This window comes from Arachis ipaensis, chromosome B06, assembly GCF_000816755.2.
Source record: "Arachis ipaensis cultivar K30076 chromosome B06, Araip1.1, whole genome shotgun sequence".
Taxonomy (NCBI): domain Eukaryota; kingdom Viridiplantae; phylum Streptophyta; class Magnoliopsida; order Fabales; family Fabaceae; genus Arachis; species Arachis ipaensis.
Genome location: NC_029790.2, coordinates 7402481 through 7418492, shown reverse-complemented (window position 1 = coordinate 7418492; position 16012 = coordinate 7402481). Strand labels below are relative to the sequence as shown.

At 38.8% G+C, this 16012-nt stretch overlaps 3 protein-coding genes across 4 annotated transcripts; all 3 read right to left on the bottom strand.

Moving 5' to 3' along the window:
- On the bottom strand, positions 282–6193 carry LOC107645610 (peroxisome biogenesis protein 6). The gene is made up of 16 exons (XM_016349678.2): positions 5803–6193; positions 5013–5666; positions 4690–4933; positions 4387–4522; positions 4064–4244; positions 3565–3756; positions 2865–3143; positions 2674–2745; positions 2050–2136; positions 1815–1937; positions 1615–1725; positions 1489–1527; positions 1275–1396; positions 1029–1173; positions 867–947; positions 282–761 (listed from the first exon to the last, which is right to left on the bottom strand). The coding sequence occupies exons 1-16, from the start codon at positions 6061–6063 to the stop codon at positions 672–674; spliced, it is 2817 nt and encodes a 938-aa protein (XP_016205164.1). The 5' UTR covers positions 6064–6193; the 3' UTR covers positions 282–671.
- LOC107645608 (transcription termination factor MTERF9, chloroplastic) lies at positions 6939–8491 on the bottom strand. The gene has a single exon (XM_016349677.2). It carries the CDS (start codon positions 8203–8205, stop codon positions 7042–7044), a length of 1164 nt encoding a protein of 387 aa, XP_016205163.1. The 5' UTR covers positions 8206–8491; the 3' UTR covers positions 6939–7041.
- On the bottom strand, positions 8610–14166 carry LOC107645607 (spermatogenesis-associated protein 20). Of its 2 annotated transcripts, XM_016349676.2 has the most exons (15): positions 13747–14166; positions 13571–13643; positions 13436–13457; positions 13255–13333; positions 13112–13144; positions 12665–12813; positions 12350–12506; positions 11958–12198; positions 11506–11747; positions 10498–10770; positions 10287–10397; positions 9713–9937; positions 9426–9629; positions 9126–9302; positions 8610–9037 (listed from the first exon to the last, which is right to left on the bottom strand). In XM_016349676.2, exons 1-15 carry the CDS (start codon positions 14098–14100, stop codon positions 8831–8833), a joined length of 2547 nt encoding a protein of 848 aa, XP_016205162.1. In that variant the 5' UTR covers positions 14101–14166; the 3' UTR covers positions 8610–8830. The 2 variants fall into 2 exon arrangements, with proteins under 2 accessions (XP_016205162.1, XP_020959514.1); XM_021103855.1 differs by lacking the exon at positions 13747–14166 and having other exon boundaries at positions 13436–13447; positions 13571–13608.

Sequence of the window (16012 nt, the reverse complement as noted above, 5' to 3'; positions counted from 1 at the left end):
GACTATGTAAGTATTGTTAAAATTAAAATTTTATATTTTTTTATATATTTTGATAATACTTTTTTTAAGTAACACTTTTTAAAAAAATATTGTTTAACAATAAAAAAATATTACTTTAATTTTAACAATATTTTTTAAAATATCATAACATCGTAACATAATCGTACTAAAATGAACTTTATAATTTTTATACTCTCATACAAATATTTATAAACTACTTATCTTCAATAAATAAGAATCAACCGTGAGCATGACATATCAATGATATCAAAGCGTCTTCATAATAAAGAAAAGGAATAAAATAATGAAGATAATTCACGGAAACATGTTTACAATGAGTTGTTCATCATCTAAACGTGGCAATGAGCTTATGTAGTTGGTAGCCAAATATAAGACCTATGCCTATCAGGTATGTAATATATAAATTTCTTATAGATATAGTTGCAGTCTAGTCTATTGTGACTAGAGCACTTCTACAACTTTGTCGACTCTTCAAAAATATTATTAAAAATAAAATTATATCTTTTTTATATTTTTACAACACTTTTTACTTTTATTTTTTAAATTAAAGTGTTTTCAAATATTGAAAATTTATTACTTTAATTTAACAACACTTTTCAACTGTTGCCAAAAACAATTTGCATGAAAGAACAAGAACGTAAGAAGAGAAATTATTTTGAGGTGCCCTCAAACTGATCTCTAAGTTTCTCATACTTCTGAAGCTCAGCCATGGAGAGGGAAGGAGACAGCTCTACTAAGACCTAAAATTTTCAGGAAATGGCAGTCACAATATCAGTAGGAAAAATGCTTCAAAGTTTGAACTTTGAACCATGGTTAACCAAATTAGAAGGGGGGATTCTAGATACCTGGACAAAATCACTGTATTCAACAACTACAGAATCTGCTTCACTATCTTGGCTGGAAGACTCCGGATTTGTGCTCGAAACCTAGACAAAAATCACCAAGGATCAGTACAGTCTAAAATCACAGAATCATGGGTGCAGATCCAATGATCTTGGTGTACTAACCTTGCGCTTCGCTGCATGGAACCAGGCGTCTGCACACAATGCATACATGTCAGCTCCGGTGAAGTTCGGCGGACATTTTTTCGCTATAGAGTACAGTGAAACATCTTCATGCAACTTGAACTTTCGAGTTTGTGCTTTCAAGACCCTGGGAAAGTTCGATATTAGAAGTGCATAACAATCTATCACAAAAGATATCAAATAATAGATTCTTCACCAAACAGAGAACCGGAAACGTAGAGTGCTTACCGCTCCCTATAAGACGCATCGGAGTTAACTCCAACATATAGAAGCTTATCGAATCTACCGGGACGTAGAAGTGCCGGATCTATCAAATCCGGTCTATTACTTGCACCAATAATAAACAGATCCTAGTAGGCCACATAGAGAGATACCATTTTTTAGAAGGAAAATAAAATATCACATGAATGCTAAAATAAATTTTCCAGAAAGAGAATAAAACCTGTGTCGAATCACTTAAGCCATCGATCTCGGCTAGCATCTATTAACAAGGGAAACATATTGCATTAGGAAACTCGGGGAAGGTTTTCTACAAACATGGCATTATTTAGAAAAGGTAAATAAATACCTGAGAAACCACCCTGTCCATAACGCCCCCAGAATCTCCAGAAGCACCCCGAGCTGGGGCGAGAGAATCAAGCTCATCGAAGAAGATAACACATGGGCGTGCTGATCTGGCCTGTGAATTACATTGAAAGTTTAAAACATTCAAATATGCTATGAAAACGGTCCATTTCAGATATAAAATTAGCAAAACTAGTGCTATACCTTCTGGAAAATGTCTCTAACATTCTTCTCAGACTCTCCGATGTACATGTTTATCAGTTCAGGACCTTTTACACTAAGAAAATTTAAAGAACATTCAGTAGCAACAGCTTTTGCTAATAATGTCTGAAATGCAATAAAAATAATTGAAAATAGAATGGAGTCAGAAAACTTCAGTAAGGGGAAAAATGTAAAAGGCAGGTTGAATATTGTCATTAACGGGTACCCTGCAACTTACTTTGCCAGTTCCAGGAGGACCGTACAGAAGAACGCCGGATCTCTTGCGTAATCCAGATGCAAAAAGATCTTTATGCAGGAGGGGCAACTAAAAATATGAAATTCAGAACAATTAGATATTCTACATAAACAGTATATCCGAGATTGCTTATTATTTAACAAGATAAATACACCAATATATAAGAAACAAGCCTGAAAATGTTTTGAAACAAAAAAAATTGACTTGAAGCAGAAGCATATTATTTTCCATCAATTAGAAAAAGCTAAGATATGCTAAATAAACTGAGATGATAGATAGCAGAGAAAGTCTCTTCAATATCCATTTTAACAGAATTGCACTTTCATAGCTTCCATGTTTAGGAGGTAGGCTAGACTCTTCAAAAGCTCCTCATTTCTCTCTTTTAACTTTTATTTTTATACATGAATAGAAACTTGAATGGACTTCAACTCAACCAACTTACAAATATGACAACCTAATGATTAATATACAATGTTGAACATTTAAACACAAGTTTCACTGAATGTATGTTCAAGTTGCTTTGTCTCCAACATAAAAGGGTGGAGTTGTGCTTTTATATAAGAAGAAAGATGTAAAATCAATAGTTATGCCACACAAGAAGCTCACCTGAACAGTATCCAGGATTGATTTTTTGACTTCTTCAAGCCCACCGACATCTTCCCATTTCACATTGGGAACCTGCAAATCAGTTCCATGCTTAATATCTCCATGAAGTTAGGAAAAGTTTTCATCTCAAAGACAAATAATGAGCTAATGTGTGCACTCTTCATTGATAAAACAATAGCAGTTTAATTTACTTTTGGAGTGCCCAATGCTGATGCATTTCTTTTCTTTGATCGTTCTAAAGCATTCATCAAATCTTCCTTCCTAGGAATTTGAGGTGAAACTTTCTCCTTCTCCTGTGTCACTTTGGAACTAGAAGAAGCATCTATATCCTCAAACCTATGTTTGTCCACTTCAGTATCGTTCCTGGGAAATAAGTTGGCACCAGCATCAGCAATTAGAGCACACATATCCCTGGGCATAAAACCAGATGTTTGACCAACTATTTCTTTTACAAAACCCTCCAAATCAGGCTGCAAGAAGCAACAATGTGATTGATCAAATTCAGCAGTAATAATCAAAGAAGTCCAATGTGCAATTAAATGCCAGTCCTAATAATTTGAGGGATATTATACATATTTTTTTGGATAAAAATTTCTATACTACCATACAAATGGTGATCCTAAATTTAGTATCCCATTTTTTTCTTTTGCATAAGAGCCCACTATTATATTTTTAATTTTTAACAAAGAAGAGAGGAGAAAGTTTAACAAATTAATCACATGGCCCAACTCTTCTACCCACTCCTTGCTTTCAATATCATTTATTCATAACTTAGTTTTTAAATCAGTTTAATTAAGTTTTGAAATTTAGAGAGAACTGGCATTGGCGATGCCACAAGTAAAAAGAAGCAAAAGAAGGTTTACACAAGATGAAGCTTCATTCCAAACTTACATCAGAGAGGAGTCCAGAAACATTTTGAAGTGAGTGGGATAACATTTCAGTCCTTTGCTCTTCAGTCAAAGGTCCCATACTTATTTCATGGCTAAAGCAGCGTCTGATAGTTGGAGGTAGACCTTCTGAGCTGTCGGCAGCAGCAATCAAGAGGATTTGATGCACGCTTGTTTTCTCAACATTCTTCTCAACCTTCACCAGCATGTTGCAAAAGTAAATATCTTTGTAATCCTATATATTAGAAATACAAAAAAAAAAAAAGAAATGGTAGAGGTTGGCACAACTTAATAGAGTTCCCACAAGCTGTTTCACTTTCATTAGATTCTTTTTCCTGTTATGGAAACTACGAAAACTATGTACTATTTATCTGGCCTGTTGCTTCTTTTGATGTTATCTTGTTTTGCTTCTTTCTCTGATTTGTAATATGATAAAGATTTAAGGTTTACTAAAGGGTAATCATCAAAGAATAACAACAACATTCATATAAGTTAAATCTTACAAATTCACCATTTGATTTTCCCCTGGAGTTGCTATCATGTTCACTAATTGGTTCAGTGAATCTCCTGATAACAGATGCTACTTCAGATGTATTGCCTCTTTGATCATTTAGTGAACCATCGGGAGAAGGTGAATCTCGAAAAACATCAAAATGCCGTAGAAGAAGTATTGCTGGTGAGTATCTGTAACAATCACATCCCAGAAGTGCATAAAAATCAGAAAACATATTCAAAGAAGTAAATTCCTCTTGGCCTGAGACAGGCAATCAGCTTAACATATATACATAGTTAGATACATATATGTACTTGTAGTTTCAAAATATACCTTTGAGCTGTCTTGAAAGCTTGAGCCAAAGCAATAGATTTTCTTTCAGACACCATTAGATCATGACAGTTATATTCCACCACATGCAAGCCCAGTCGACGAGCAACATATCTAACTACAGTTCTCTTCCCACAACCTGCATAATTCTGTTGATCAGAAATACAATATAGGCCATCAATGAATTCAAACAGCACCACATGTGACTTCTCAAACCAGGTATATTTATTTCAAATAAGAAAAATAACTGTGAATACAAATGGTGATTCACATGGAAAGTAGGGTATAAGGCAACGGAGAACACACCTGCCAAGCCATACAATAGAACTGAAATTCTAAACTTCGAAGAAAGGGCCGATGGACAGAAAGTTGGTGTAAGTATTGAACCCAATATCTTTACTGTGTCTCCTTGCAATGGCACAGGTCCTTCTGGTCCAGCAATTAACAAATCTGGAGGAAGGGCGGATGGTGAACTCCCTCCTAGGACCAGAGCAGTTGAGGTTTTATTGACTCGAAGGAACGGTTCATCTGATGGTTCCATAGCAATGACCTGAGGATATAAGTTACACTCTAACAAGAACCTGACATATTTCTTGAGATTTATGGGGAAAAAAATGAACTAAATATACCTTGAAGTAGATAAGGTTACTGTCATTTTTCTTATCTGATTTTTGGTTGCACGGAATGCAAATAGTTGAATTGCATTTCCAGTTTATGTTAATCCCAAAAACATCTCCTCTTGACAAATATCTATCGACTTCGAAGTACTTTTGTAATGCTAAGTCAATCATGTCTTGCCGTTCTTTAGATTCAATAGGTGAAGTTTCTCTGATAGATTCAAGGATGCCACATTCTGGCATCTTCACAAAAGAAACCCTCAAATGTGATGCAAACCTAAGAGCTTGAGCAAAAGGTGCCAACTCAACATTGATAACATAATCCTCATTGCTTTTTGCAGCATCCTCATTACAAAATTGGGGCTTGAAATAAGAAGCTAAAGTGTCCTCTCCATGTTGTAGAATGGATTTTAAGCATGACATGTGCAAATTTAGATTAAATGCTAAAAGTGGAGACAAATAAGCAACTTCATGATCAAACAACAAGGCCCCACTAGCAGGGAAATCACAAGAAGGAAACACAAGCATTACTCTGGCAGGATGAGAAGAAGATGATGATAAATTCAAATCAGAATCAGGCTCAAGTGTAGTAGTAGTTCCTGGAGGATCAAGAGCAATGGCCACAGCAACCCTCTGCACACCCATCTCAGCATTCTTCACCAGAACCTAAAAACAAATAAATGAATAAAAAACACAAAATTTATCCCAAAAAACAATACTTTTAACATCGAAGAGATTTAATTCGATAAAGGGGTATCAGAATTGAAGTTAAAGTTTAGAGGAGCTTGTGAGTGTGGATTACCAGTGAACCAGAAGTGACAGAGAGCCTCTTAAGAAGTAAAGTGGAGAGGCCAACAAGGGCAGAATCGTCAAGAGAAGGTAATTGGGGATGGTGATTCGGGTGGTCGGAGAATCGGAGAATCCCCACAGGTAATTGGAAGAGGGGAGTGGTAGTGGCGGTGGCGGTGGCGGTTGCAGGGTCGTTGCTTGGGGAAGAGCTCAACAAGGAATTGATGAGGTGTTTGGTGGAAGAGAGAACGAGAGGCTTCCTCTGTTCCACCATTTTCTTGATCCTTTTTCAGAGAAAATTCCAAAATTGTTACCAATTTCAGCTTCAGTTGTTTATCTCTAATTCTCTATGCGGATGATGTTAGGAGCACAAAGAACAAGGAGCTTACTCATGCAGTTCTTTTATCAAAAAATTATGCTAGGATAAGAACATTTTAAAGAATTTTTTTTTTTTAATATTGGAGTGGTAGTGGTGTTTTTGTTAAATGTAGATTGTTGGGGTGTTATACTTAAATGTCCGATCGTTTAACTAGAGAAGCAGAAATTGGACACAAATTGGTACACAAATCGTTCCCACGGATTTGTGTTAAAAAAAATTAAAAAATTTTAAGTACAGAAATCGGTGTCAAGAATTTGTGTACTTCCACGGTTTTGAAAAACACAAAAAATTACCATGTTAAAGTATATCACCACTTTTACTTCCATAACAAAAAAATTAGCCCATTTTAAATTACTCATGAAAAAAAGGTTCATTTTATTTAATGAAATATTTTAAAGTTCTATATTATAATGTATTTTTAAAGTTATTTTGTGTTATTTATATTTAGATGAAAAATAAAATAGTATAAAATATATTAATTTAATGTCTATAAACATAATATTTTTTGTTTCATCTATTAAATATGATTTTGTGTTCCTCTGTTAAACAAATGCAGTGTGTACAGAAGAACTAAGGCATTTTATGATCAGGATTCTCAGTGGATGTGCTGTCATTACATTTTTACATCACTAACTACATATGTGATGATTATTGAATTCAGGTATCAAGTTGATAACTGTTATTTCTTCCATTTTTTGAACTCTCTTGACACATGCCATTCAGCATTCACCATTCATATATAGCAAACAAGACATTCAGAGAAACCAGGATGCCAAAAAAAATAGGCAAGGCCACATTATGTAAACTTCTATTAATCATGTAAAAATTTAAGACAAGATTAGAATACGGGCAATAGCTATCTGCAAACTCAAATCAAATCACACTCATAAAATCCAACTTTTTCTGATACACACTCCACAACTGAGGCACCTGCAGCTCATACTTGACCACATACTTCTCCAAGAAACTGTCCTCATCAGGCAACAGCAAAGTGGACAAGCTCAACTTCCTCTTAATCAATCCCTTCATCAACAAAACCTTAGCAACAGAGCACCTAGGTTTAATCCTCTTCTCTAAGCTGAAAAACAACACCACTGGGCACCTAACAATCATCCCTGAAGGCCAACCCATCTTATTCACCAAGTAATCCATTGTCTTCATGATCTTATCCTCTGAAAGTATCATACAATGTGGGTGCTTCTTGAATGCCACAAGGATGTCATCATCTGACCAACCCCACCTCTTATAAACCTCGTAACAGCGGTTATATATGGATTTGTTACCCTCACCTGAGAGCACATGAATGGCCAACACAAAAGTTGTCTTTTTTGGATTAAACCCCATTTCTTTAATCTCCTTAGAAAGCTTTGCAAAGTTCTCCTTTTTCTGCATCAATGCCTCCGGGAAATGAGTCAGCAACAGCGTAACACATGATTCAGGAACATCCATCTCTTTCAGGAGATTGAGGTTTGGTACGAGGTTCTTCTTGTGATCCTCGAGGAAGACCCAAGATGTGCGCTTCAATGAAGCTGCAACCTTTTCATCAGAGATCAACACACTCTTGAGGAAATTGTAAGAGGGTATGATCTGTTTCTCCAAGCTCCGGGTCAAAAGGGTTGGGTCAGCGGTTAGGGTTCTTGCGAGGTTGGTATTGGAAATCCCAATGGAGAGGAAAAATTGAAACTTTGGCAAGAGGATATCTGGGTTTGCTAAGAGGAGCAATGGGCGTTTTCTGATGAGGTTTGAAATCTGGGTATCTGTGAAACCATGCTCCCTGAGAAGGGTGAGAACAGAGTCTGGTCTTTCAGCAGAAGGAAGGTGAAGCTTTTGGGAAGTAAGAGCAGCAGTGTCTGGAGAGAGACCACATGAGTCAATCAGGTATGAGATTGTGAAATTGGGGTGGTGAGATTGGACTATGCTGCAGCGGGAGATCATTGGTTTAGGGAGTGATAATGATGATGATGGTATCTGGAAGTGGATTGTGGGATGAAATGTGTCATAGTACAACCTAGGCGTACGGAATTGGATTGCTTTCATGGTATTCACTACTCACTGGATAAGAGTCTCAGAATGGAAGTGGGAAGTGTGAAGTGATAGCAAATTAGAAGCTAGCAGATAAAGGACCCTTTTTTCCTTTGGAGATAGATTTATGGACTTCTGAATATGACCGGAATCAGCATAATCCATTCGTTTAATATCTTAGGAAATTATGCTCTTCTTTATTTTCAAATTTAATATGCATTGACTACTGAAAAATTATGTGATCTTAGACCAAAAAAAAGTGTGACATCTCATTTATTTGGCAAAATGTGATCTCACATTTTTCAAACATCTAAGATGAATTGGAGACAATTTTTAGTCCCGCCATGGTGACTTTATTCAGTTTATTGTGCTAGTTCACCCAGGAAAATGAAGTACAAACTTATTTAACTAAACCAAACTTAATATATAACTATTTTATTCAACCTTTAACTATAAAAATATACAGAGTTCCATCATTCTGTATCAAATTTGAAAGACAATGCTGGCATAGAGAGTAAAAAGACAAGCGTAATCTCTATATCACTGAAGAAAATAATTTGACACAGAAGTCAGAACCAACAAGTTGGGTATAATATGGCTTCTAAGCTTTAGCTAACATCCACTTGTGAGAACCGATATCTCATGTTGATGAAGAGGACGATTTTTTGGATAGTAAAGCATCAAGTGAGGATTGATCAGTCACAGGCGGGCTACAAGTGAAGTTTTGGCATACAAGAGCTACAACCTTGTTTGCTGCATGGTTATTTTTCGCCATCAGAGCAATGTTGCTGTTATTCTGTTCCCAAAATTCCATCTCTTCTTTGTTGTTGGGGTCTATATGAAGAACCTACAACCAACATCCGCACAGATGTTATTGATGACAACCAAAAATAAATATGCAGTATCAACTCAATAACGGAGTTAATTATACTCACTGTTTTGTTTGGATCATATGATGCGTGTGCTGCTGCAAGCATTCTTTCAAATTCCTCAGAATTCCTTTCTCCGACCACAACCACTTGCTTTCTGGAAGGTACACGCAGCATATCTGCTGCACAACACATGAGGGGCACTGCCATAGGCAAAGCTTTCAATCTTTTCTCAAAAACAGCCTGCACTACCATGTAAAGGGGAATCTTAGACAACTACCAAGTGATAATCACTTTCCACCCTTGGGAACTTGTACAAAGAAGAAAACAAGTTTTCTAGGAGGAAAGAGGTGGCAGTTTACGGACCAGAAGGTGCTCTGCATTTCGCTTATAGTGCTCAGCCTTACTTTCAGCAAGCATGGAAGCCAACCTAATAAGATTTATAGCTGACACCGAGTTCCCAGAGGGTTCTGCCCCATCATGGTCTTCTTTCACACGGAGAAGAACTGATGTATCTTCCCCAGTATTATTGAAATATCCACCTCCATCCCCATCAAGAAACAAAGCATCCTGCAAGTAACACATCTCAGGAGGAACTCGATGTCTGGCAAAGCACTGTGAAATTTCTTTCAGATTCAGAGATCAATCTTTACCTGAGTGCCCTGCAATTCAATTGCCCATTGAAGCCAGTTGATTCCACCACCAAACTCATAGAGATCCAGTAATCCAGAGATCAGAAAAGCATAATCATCCAAGAAACCAGGTGCTTTAGATGGAGAATTTCTGAAACTATGGTTCAGCCTTTGGGTTTCAGCATTGTGAAGTTGCTTCTTAATAAATAATGCTGCTTTTTCCGCAATTTGCATGTATTCCTTTGGCTGGAATTTGCAAAACAAAAAGGAGAAAGTTAAATATATTAGCAATTACTCAAAACTGAAAAAAAGAAGAGGATCTAATTGTCTCCAGGTGTTCCTTTAACAAGCTTCATCCACAATTCCCTTATAACTGCCAATGCCAACTAACTCATCAACTGCCAATTCCCATTTTGATCAACACAACAATATAAAATTTATCCATAACAGGATAATTTACAGACATCCATGATATCAAAGCAGAGTGTCTTCTGTCTTTTTAAATACCAACAGTCATTCAGCAAAAGGGCAAAACTAAAATATCAAAGGCTCTCTAACTACATATATGGACACATCTGTATAAGGGGAAACTTACTTCAGTGCCAACAACAGGAAAGTAGAACTTAGTGCCCTCAGCTTCACCCAGGAGAATCTTGGAGGCCCTGGCTAAAGATGAGATAACCAGTCCATTCCAAGATACAATAACCTAGAAGCATAGGATCTCTTGAGACTCATACATAAAAAGTTGAAACCAGTATCATCATAGAAGATTCTTAATAAATTAATAACCATGTTTAAGGGGATACTTTATCATCCAAATGTGGCCTTGCCCGCCTTGACCTTACTTCGAACAGCTTACGCCTACATTCTCCAAGAATATCTTTATATGTTTCGATTGACATGCTGTACTTTGATGCGATCTCTGAAGGATCTTTTGATTCTTCTCTCTCAATCAGGACATTCTTTCCCTTGAATTCATCATGAGGATCGCTCATGCTAGATAGGTCACAGTTACCAGACTGCTTTATGTAATAGTGCTCAATAAAAATATCAGCATGCTCTCCAAGTATGTCTTCAACCTAAACCGAAAATTAAAATTAACAAAATGGTTGAAACCAAATATTCAAAGGGGAAAAAAAAAGTTGAAAGCCAACTGCAAATATAGCAAACAATAAATCATAAATTACAACACATCTATTACATGTTGAGATGCTGTAGATATAATTACAAAATCACAAAAGGAAAGCAGGACAGAATGCCATGATGCTGAGAGCTAGACATCTTCCGAAAGAATTTACGCAGAACTGTCATATACTCAAGATCAACAACAATATTCTATTTAGATGAACACAAAAGAGGCCTATTTTAACCAAACAAATAAGCAAGTTTATTATCCTAAATCATGCTTGTACAGTAACAAGCCGACCCCACTTAGTGGGACAAGGCTTTGTTGTTGTTGTTGTTGTTGTATGCTTGTGCAGTAACAAACTCTAGAAGGTAGCTTGTCATTTTAGAAAACTATAAGTTAGTAACTAGGAATTGGATAAACAACACGTTGCGCAATAAAAAATATCTTGCCTGAATAAAATAAATAGATTTAATTGATTCCTTGAAAATATTCAATTGACTGACCGCATCTGCAGATTATTGTGCCATTTCAGCAACAGATGATTCAGGAATCCGTTTGATTTAGGTCCCGATAACCAAATCGACTTAATTTTAGGGAGAAGAATGAAAAATTTGTGCATTTTTCAGACCTACAGTTTGTTTATCCTTAATTAAAAGGTTAAGGAAAAACTACGCGCATGAAATACCTCTTTGCGGGACCATATGTAAAATGCTCCCTCCTTTTTTCTTGTAGCTCCTTCAGTCTCTGCACTGTCAGCATCCTCTGCTGAAAAGATTTCACCGTCTGGACCAATCATGTCTCTCCTTAAATAATCAAGAATATCCCGCGCTACACATGAATAGAAGGTATCTTTTGTGATAGAAAAAGCATCTAAATAAACATTAGCAATCTGGCCTTGATCATATAGCATCTTCTCGAAATGTGGAACTGCAAAAATATCACAGCCCAACAATTTAAAATGTCCAGAATATTTCAGAACAAAAGCATTAAATATGCACAGAAGAACATCATAATTAAGGTGGAAAAATCAAAATTGGAATGCATGATGCATCTGTTAAGCCAGAGCAATTGAGAAGTAGAACTACAGCCGTAGACAAACCAGATACATACCAAAGATTCAGTCCAAGATAAACTTACCATGCCAGCACTCATCCACACTATATCTGTGAAAGCCACCTCCAATATGATCATGAATGCCCCCTTTTGCCATAGATTTCAAGGTAAAGAAAACCATTTCCCGATTTGCATTAGCTCCATCTAACTTCCCAGTATCATCCAATTTCTTGGAGTGGTACAACATCAAGTTTGTCTCAACTGGTCTGGGAAATTTAGGTGCAGACCCAAACCCGCCAAACTTGGAATCATAGGTCTCAGAGAGCTATAAAGAAAATAGTAGATTGAATGATACTCAAGAATCAAGGTCATGAATATAAATTAAGGACTTAGTAAAAAAAAAGAAGATCCAGATACATGCAAATGTAAGAAACAGGATTGTGCAACTGCTCTTATCTACTTGGTCAAAGCCATACCTGCTCAGCGCACAGACGTAATGCATCATCTGGAACTCCATCGGACAATTTATCAGAAACTGAACTAGCAGACAATGCCTCAGAAAGCTGTTCAATTGCAGCTGCTCCACTCTTAACTAGCAAATCTTTCTTGCTATCCCAAGCCTCTTTTACTTTTCTGGAGAGTATAGGGAGAATACACATGAATAGGAACTTCCAAGGCCACAATAATTATTTGAATTTTTAAATTATTGACGTTCACTGAAGCCTTAATAAAAAAAATATAGTTTGTCCAAGCACATTGATGACAAAAGCTTCCGGTGGAATAATTCTTACCTCAGAATAGTTTTAAAGCCAGGTCGTCCATACTTATCCTCAGGGGGAAAGTAAGTTCCACCCATTAAAGGTTTTAAGTCAGGCGAAAGAAAAACACTTAGTGGCCAACCTCCTCCACCATACAAAGCCTGCACATATGTCATGTACACCTGATAAAAGAGAAAATCTTTTAGTGCACCTTGTCACCGGTGGAGTGAACACTTTAAGCACCTTGATGATTCAAAGGGAGAGGGAACCACATGCTACCAATGAAACCAAGCAAACCATTTAAGCAAAAAAGGGTGACTTCCAGAGCTCTAGATCCACAAAAATAAAAGGCAATTCTTTTGTTTCCCCCTCCCCCCTTAAAATACTGCACAACTTAGTATATAAGTAACATATTTGCTGATTTTGAAATATATGCAAAAAACGTATCTTTAAATGCACCGTTTGTTTAAATTAAATCACCTTATCAACATCTGGTCGCTCCTCTCGATCCACCTGTGGCATGGATAATTATTAATATGGAATTAAGCAATATTCACATTTGAATGCCAGACCAGAAATAACACATTACCAAAAATAGGAACCAATTTTAGAATTATTATTACCTTAATGCTAACAAAGCCATCGTTCAACAACTTGGCTACTCCTTCATCCTCAAAAGACTCGACTTCCATAACATGACACCTAGCATCAAAACAGTTTAGATTCCAAAAATGTAAATAACATCCATGGAAAGCGCATCAAAGCAGTTACAAGATCAGTTTCTCAGTGATATATAGTACATACCAGTGACAAGTGCTGTAACCAACTTCGAAAGGAATCACCATTAATAGCACAAACAAAAGAGCCAGCAGTTAATTAATTACGCAAAGAAAGAGGGAAGGAAACAAGGAGAAGTTAAAAGAAAAGATAATTGAGTACTTGACAAGAAGATAGGTACATCTCTTCTGCGCGCTTCAGCAAAAGCTTCTTCGCCCCAAGGGTACCAATCAACCTTCAATTGAATAACGAAAGCAATTAAATGAAAAAAAGAAGGAAGAAAGAAGCAAAATTGAATGGAATAGTAGTAAAAGAGAGAAAGTAGATGAGGTAGTTACGGGGTTATGAGCATGTTGGAGAAGATAGGGGCTTTGCTCGGAAGCTAGGCGATTGGAGTGCTTGTGCTGCGAATGCGATAAGGAAGAAGAAGAAGATGCCATTGGGAGTTTGAGAGGGAGAAAGGGTGCTGAAGACGAAGGGTAGTATGGGAATTTGGAAAATTGAGGAGGATAGTGGCGGCGGCGAAGGAGGAAGGAAGAAGGAGGAGGTAAAGAATGTAAGTGTAGAAGCTTGAGCTTGTGGGTGAGTCTAGGGAGCATAGAAGAAAAACGGAGAAGAAGAAACGAAGAAGAAGGAAGAGAGTGAATCGGTTGTGTGAGTAAGAGAGAATGAGTACGTTGGCATGCGTACATCTTCGGAACACTGTACAAACTGCTACATGCTTCTTCCTCCTGTGACAGGTGGCTCCTATTTCCATTTTCCCCGCACAAACGGATAAACAAAATATGGACTCATGGATCATCTTTAATGTTATATATAATGTTCGGTAGGTCGGTTATCGGACGGTTCAGGTCAGGATCAGGGGTGAAGGAAGGGGCTCGTCTGATCACGATCTTCCAGTCCGGGAGCGCGAGGTCCCGATCACTTTGTGTGAGGGGGGTGTCACCTGCAAAGACACTCAGAATACGTGCAGGCGGAGTAAATGTGGCGTAGGGATGTGACGTATCTTGGGGGAAGAGCCAGTCTTCCCCTTATATACATGTCAGTATCGGGCCCCTCTGGAGGGCAGACCCATATTCCCAAGGACGCTGTCCCATAGCTGTGGGAGAGCCATACGGGACGCGTGTCCGGGTCGGTTGAGAGGCGTGTAGTCGGGCCGGGTGGAGCTCGGGTCGGGTTGACCCGCGGGAATCCAGGGCCGTAACAGTGCCCCCGACGCGTCAGTGATGGTCGTGAGGCGATCGGTGGCGCATGGTGTCCTTGTTCGTGTGTTGTCGTCGAGTCGGCTGACTGTGGGAGAGGCGCGTTTCTTGTGCGCGTGTCTCTTGGTCTGCTGAGGCGTTCGTTCGCCGCTTCGTTCTTCGCGCTGAGCATTAAATGCTCATAATGAGTTAAAACCCCATGCGTAAAGAGTTCGTCCCGTCAAAGGTCGTCACTCCTTTTGGTTGTCGTTAGAGGGGGAGCACCTTATCCAGACTTATTGGAGTTTTGGTGCGGGGTCGAATCCTTTCATCAAGGTGACGTACAAGAGGTTGTCGCCTGTAGATAAGCAAATAGCTGACGTACTTTTTGCCATTTTTGAAAAGAACCCCATGAACCCTCATCTTCTTATGGGTGAACGGGAGGCCGCCAGGAGCTATATTCGTGAGTTGTCTTCTTTGTTTGCCTATGTTTCTTTGTTGTTGTTTTTCTTTTCCCGATCTAACGACTAATGCGCCTGTTGTTTGTTGCAGTGGAAATGTCTGCCACCGTTACTGGTCTTGAGAATATGATGAAGACCTTTTTTGAAGCGAGTGACGACGAGAATGCCGAAGAGAAAGATGCCGGTAAGTCGGAGGGTCTTTCAGGGGAGAAGGAGAATCAGGCTGTGCCTTCTCCCCAGGATGCCGACGTGTTGGGGAAACAGGCTGCAGGGGTCCAGGCTTCCCCTACTCGGGAGGAAGGGCCCGCTGAAGGGCACGCGTCTCTCACCCCCCAGCCGGATAGTGACGTGGAGCTCATCCATACTCCCAAGAAGCGAAGGATGTCTTCCAGCCCGGAAGGGGCCCTTACCATAATGGAAAGGAACTTTGATGCTACCAAATTTATTGACTCACAGTTGATACCCAGGACAGAGGAGCATTTTCACGAGACCGAACTGTCCAGGCAGGTGAGGTGGATGTACCACACCTTGCTTCGTGGGGCCGTGATAGCTCGGAAGGCTGAATTCGAGTTATCGGGGATGGAGGCGCTCCGGAGGAAGCTTGAGTCCTCTGTTAAGGCGAACAATGACTTCAAGGCTCAAGTTGAACTCCTCCAGGGTCAGCTGTCCGAGATGGGGGGAAAGCTTAGCGTTGCTGAGGAGAAAGCGTCATTTGTTGCGGAGAGGTTGAAGACGTCCGATGAGACCGTGGCTCGGCTTCTTGAACGTGAGATGACCTTGGAGGGTCAGCTGAATGCCGCTCAGGGTCGGGTTGCCGCCTTGGAGAAAGAGCGGGAGCAGGCCGTCTCGGAGGCGAAAACCGCTAAAGCCGAAGCCGCAGAGCTTAAGAAGAAGCTTAAGGTGACCAAGGAGCAAGGGAAGAACGCCATCTCGATGACCGAAGATGCCCTGAAGGCTCAGCT

Excerpts from the sequence above, each read along its gene's own strand:
- LOC107645607 (XM_016349676.2), bottom strand. The coding sequence starts at position 14,100 with ATGTACGCATGCCAACGTACTCATTCTCTCTTACTCACACAACCGATT. Across the intron at positions 13,458-13,570 it reads TGTACCTATCTTCTTGTCAA|TTGGTTACAGCACTTGTCAC; the intron begins GTACTCAATTAT and ends TTCCTTTCGAAG. Across the intron at positions 13,334-13,435 it reads GGTTACAGCACTTGTCACTG|GTGTCATGTTATGGAAGTCG; the intron begins GTATGTACTATA and ends TTTTGATGCTAG.
- LOC107645610 (XM_016349678.2), bottom strand. The coding sequence starts at position 6,063 with ATGGTGGAACAGAGGAAGCCTCTCGTTCTCTCTTCCACCAAACACCTC. Across the intron at positions 1,397-1,488 it reads GCTTAAGTGATTCGACACAG|GATCTGTTTATTATTGGTGC; the intron begins GTTTTATTCTCT and ends GTGGCCTACTAG. Across the intron at positions 1,174-1,274 it reads GATGCGTCTTATAGGGAGCG|GGTCTTGAAAGCACAAACTC; the intron begins GTAAGCACTCTA and ends GAACTTTCCCAG.
- LOC107645608 (XM_016349677.2), bottom strand. The coding sequence starts at position 8,205 with ATGAAAGCAATCCAATTCCGTACGCCTAGGTTGTACTATGACACATTT.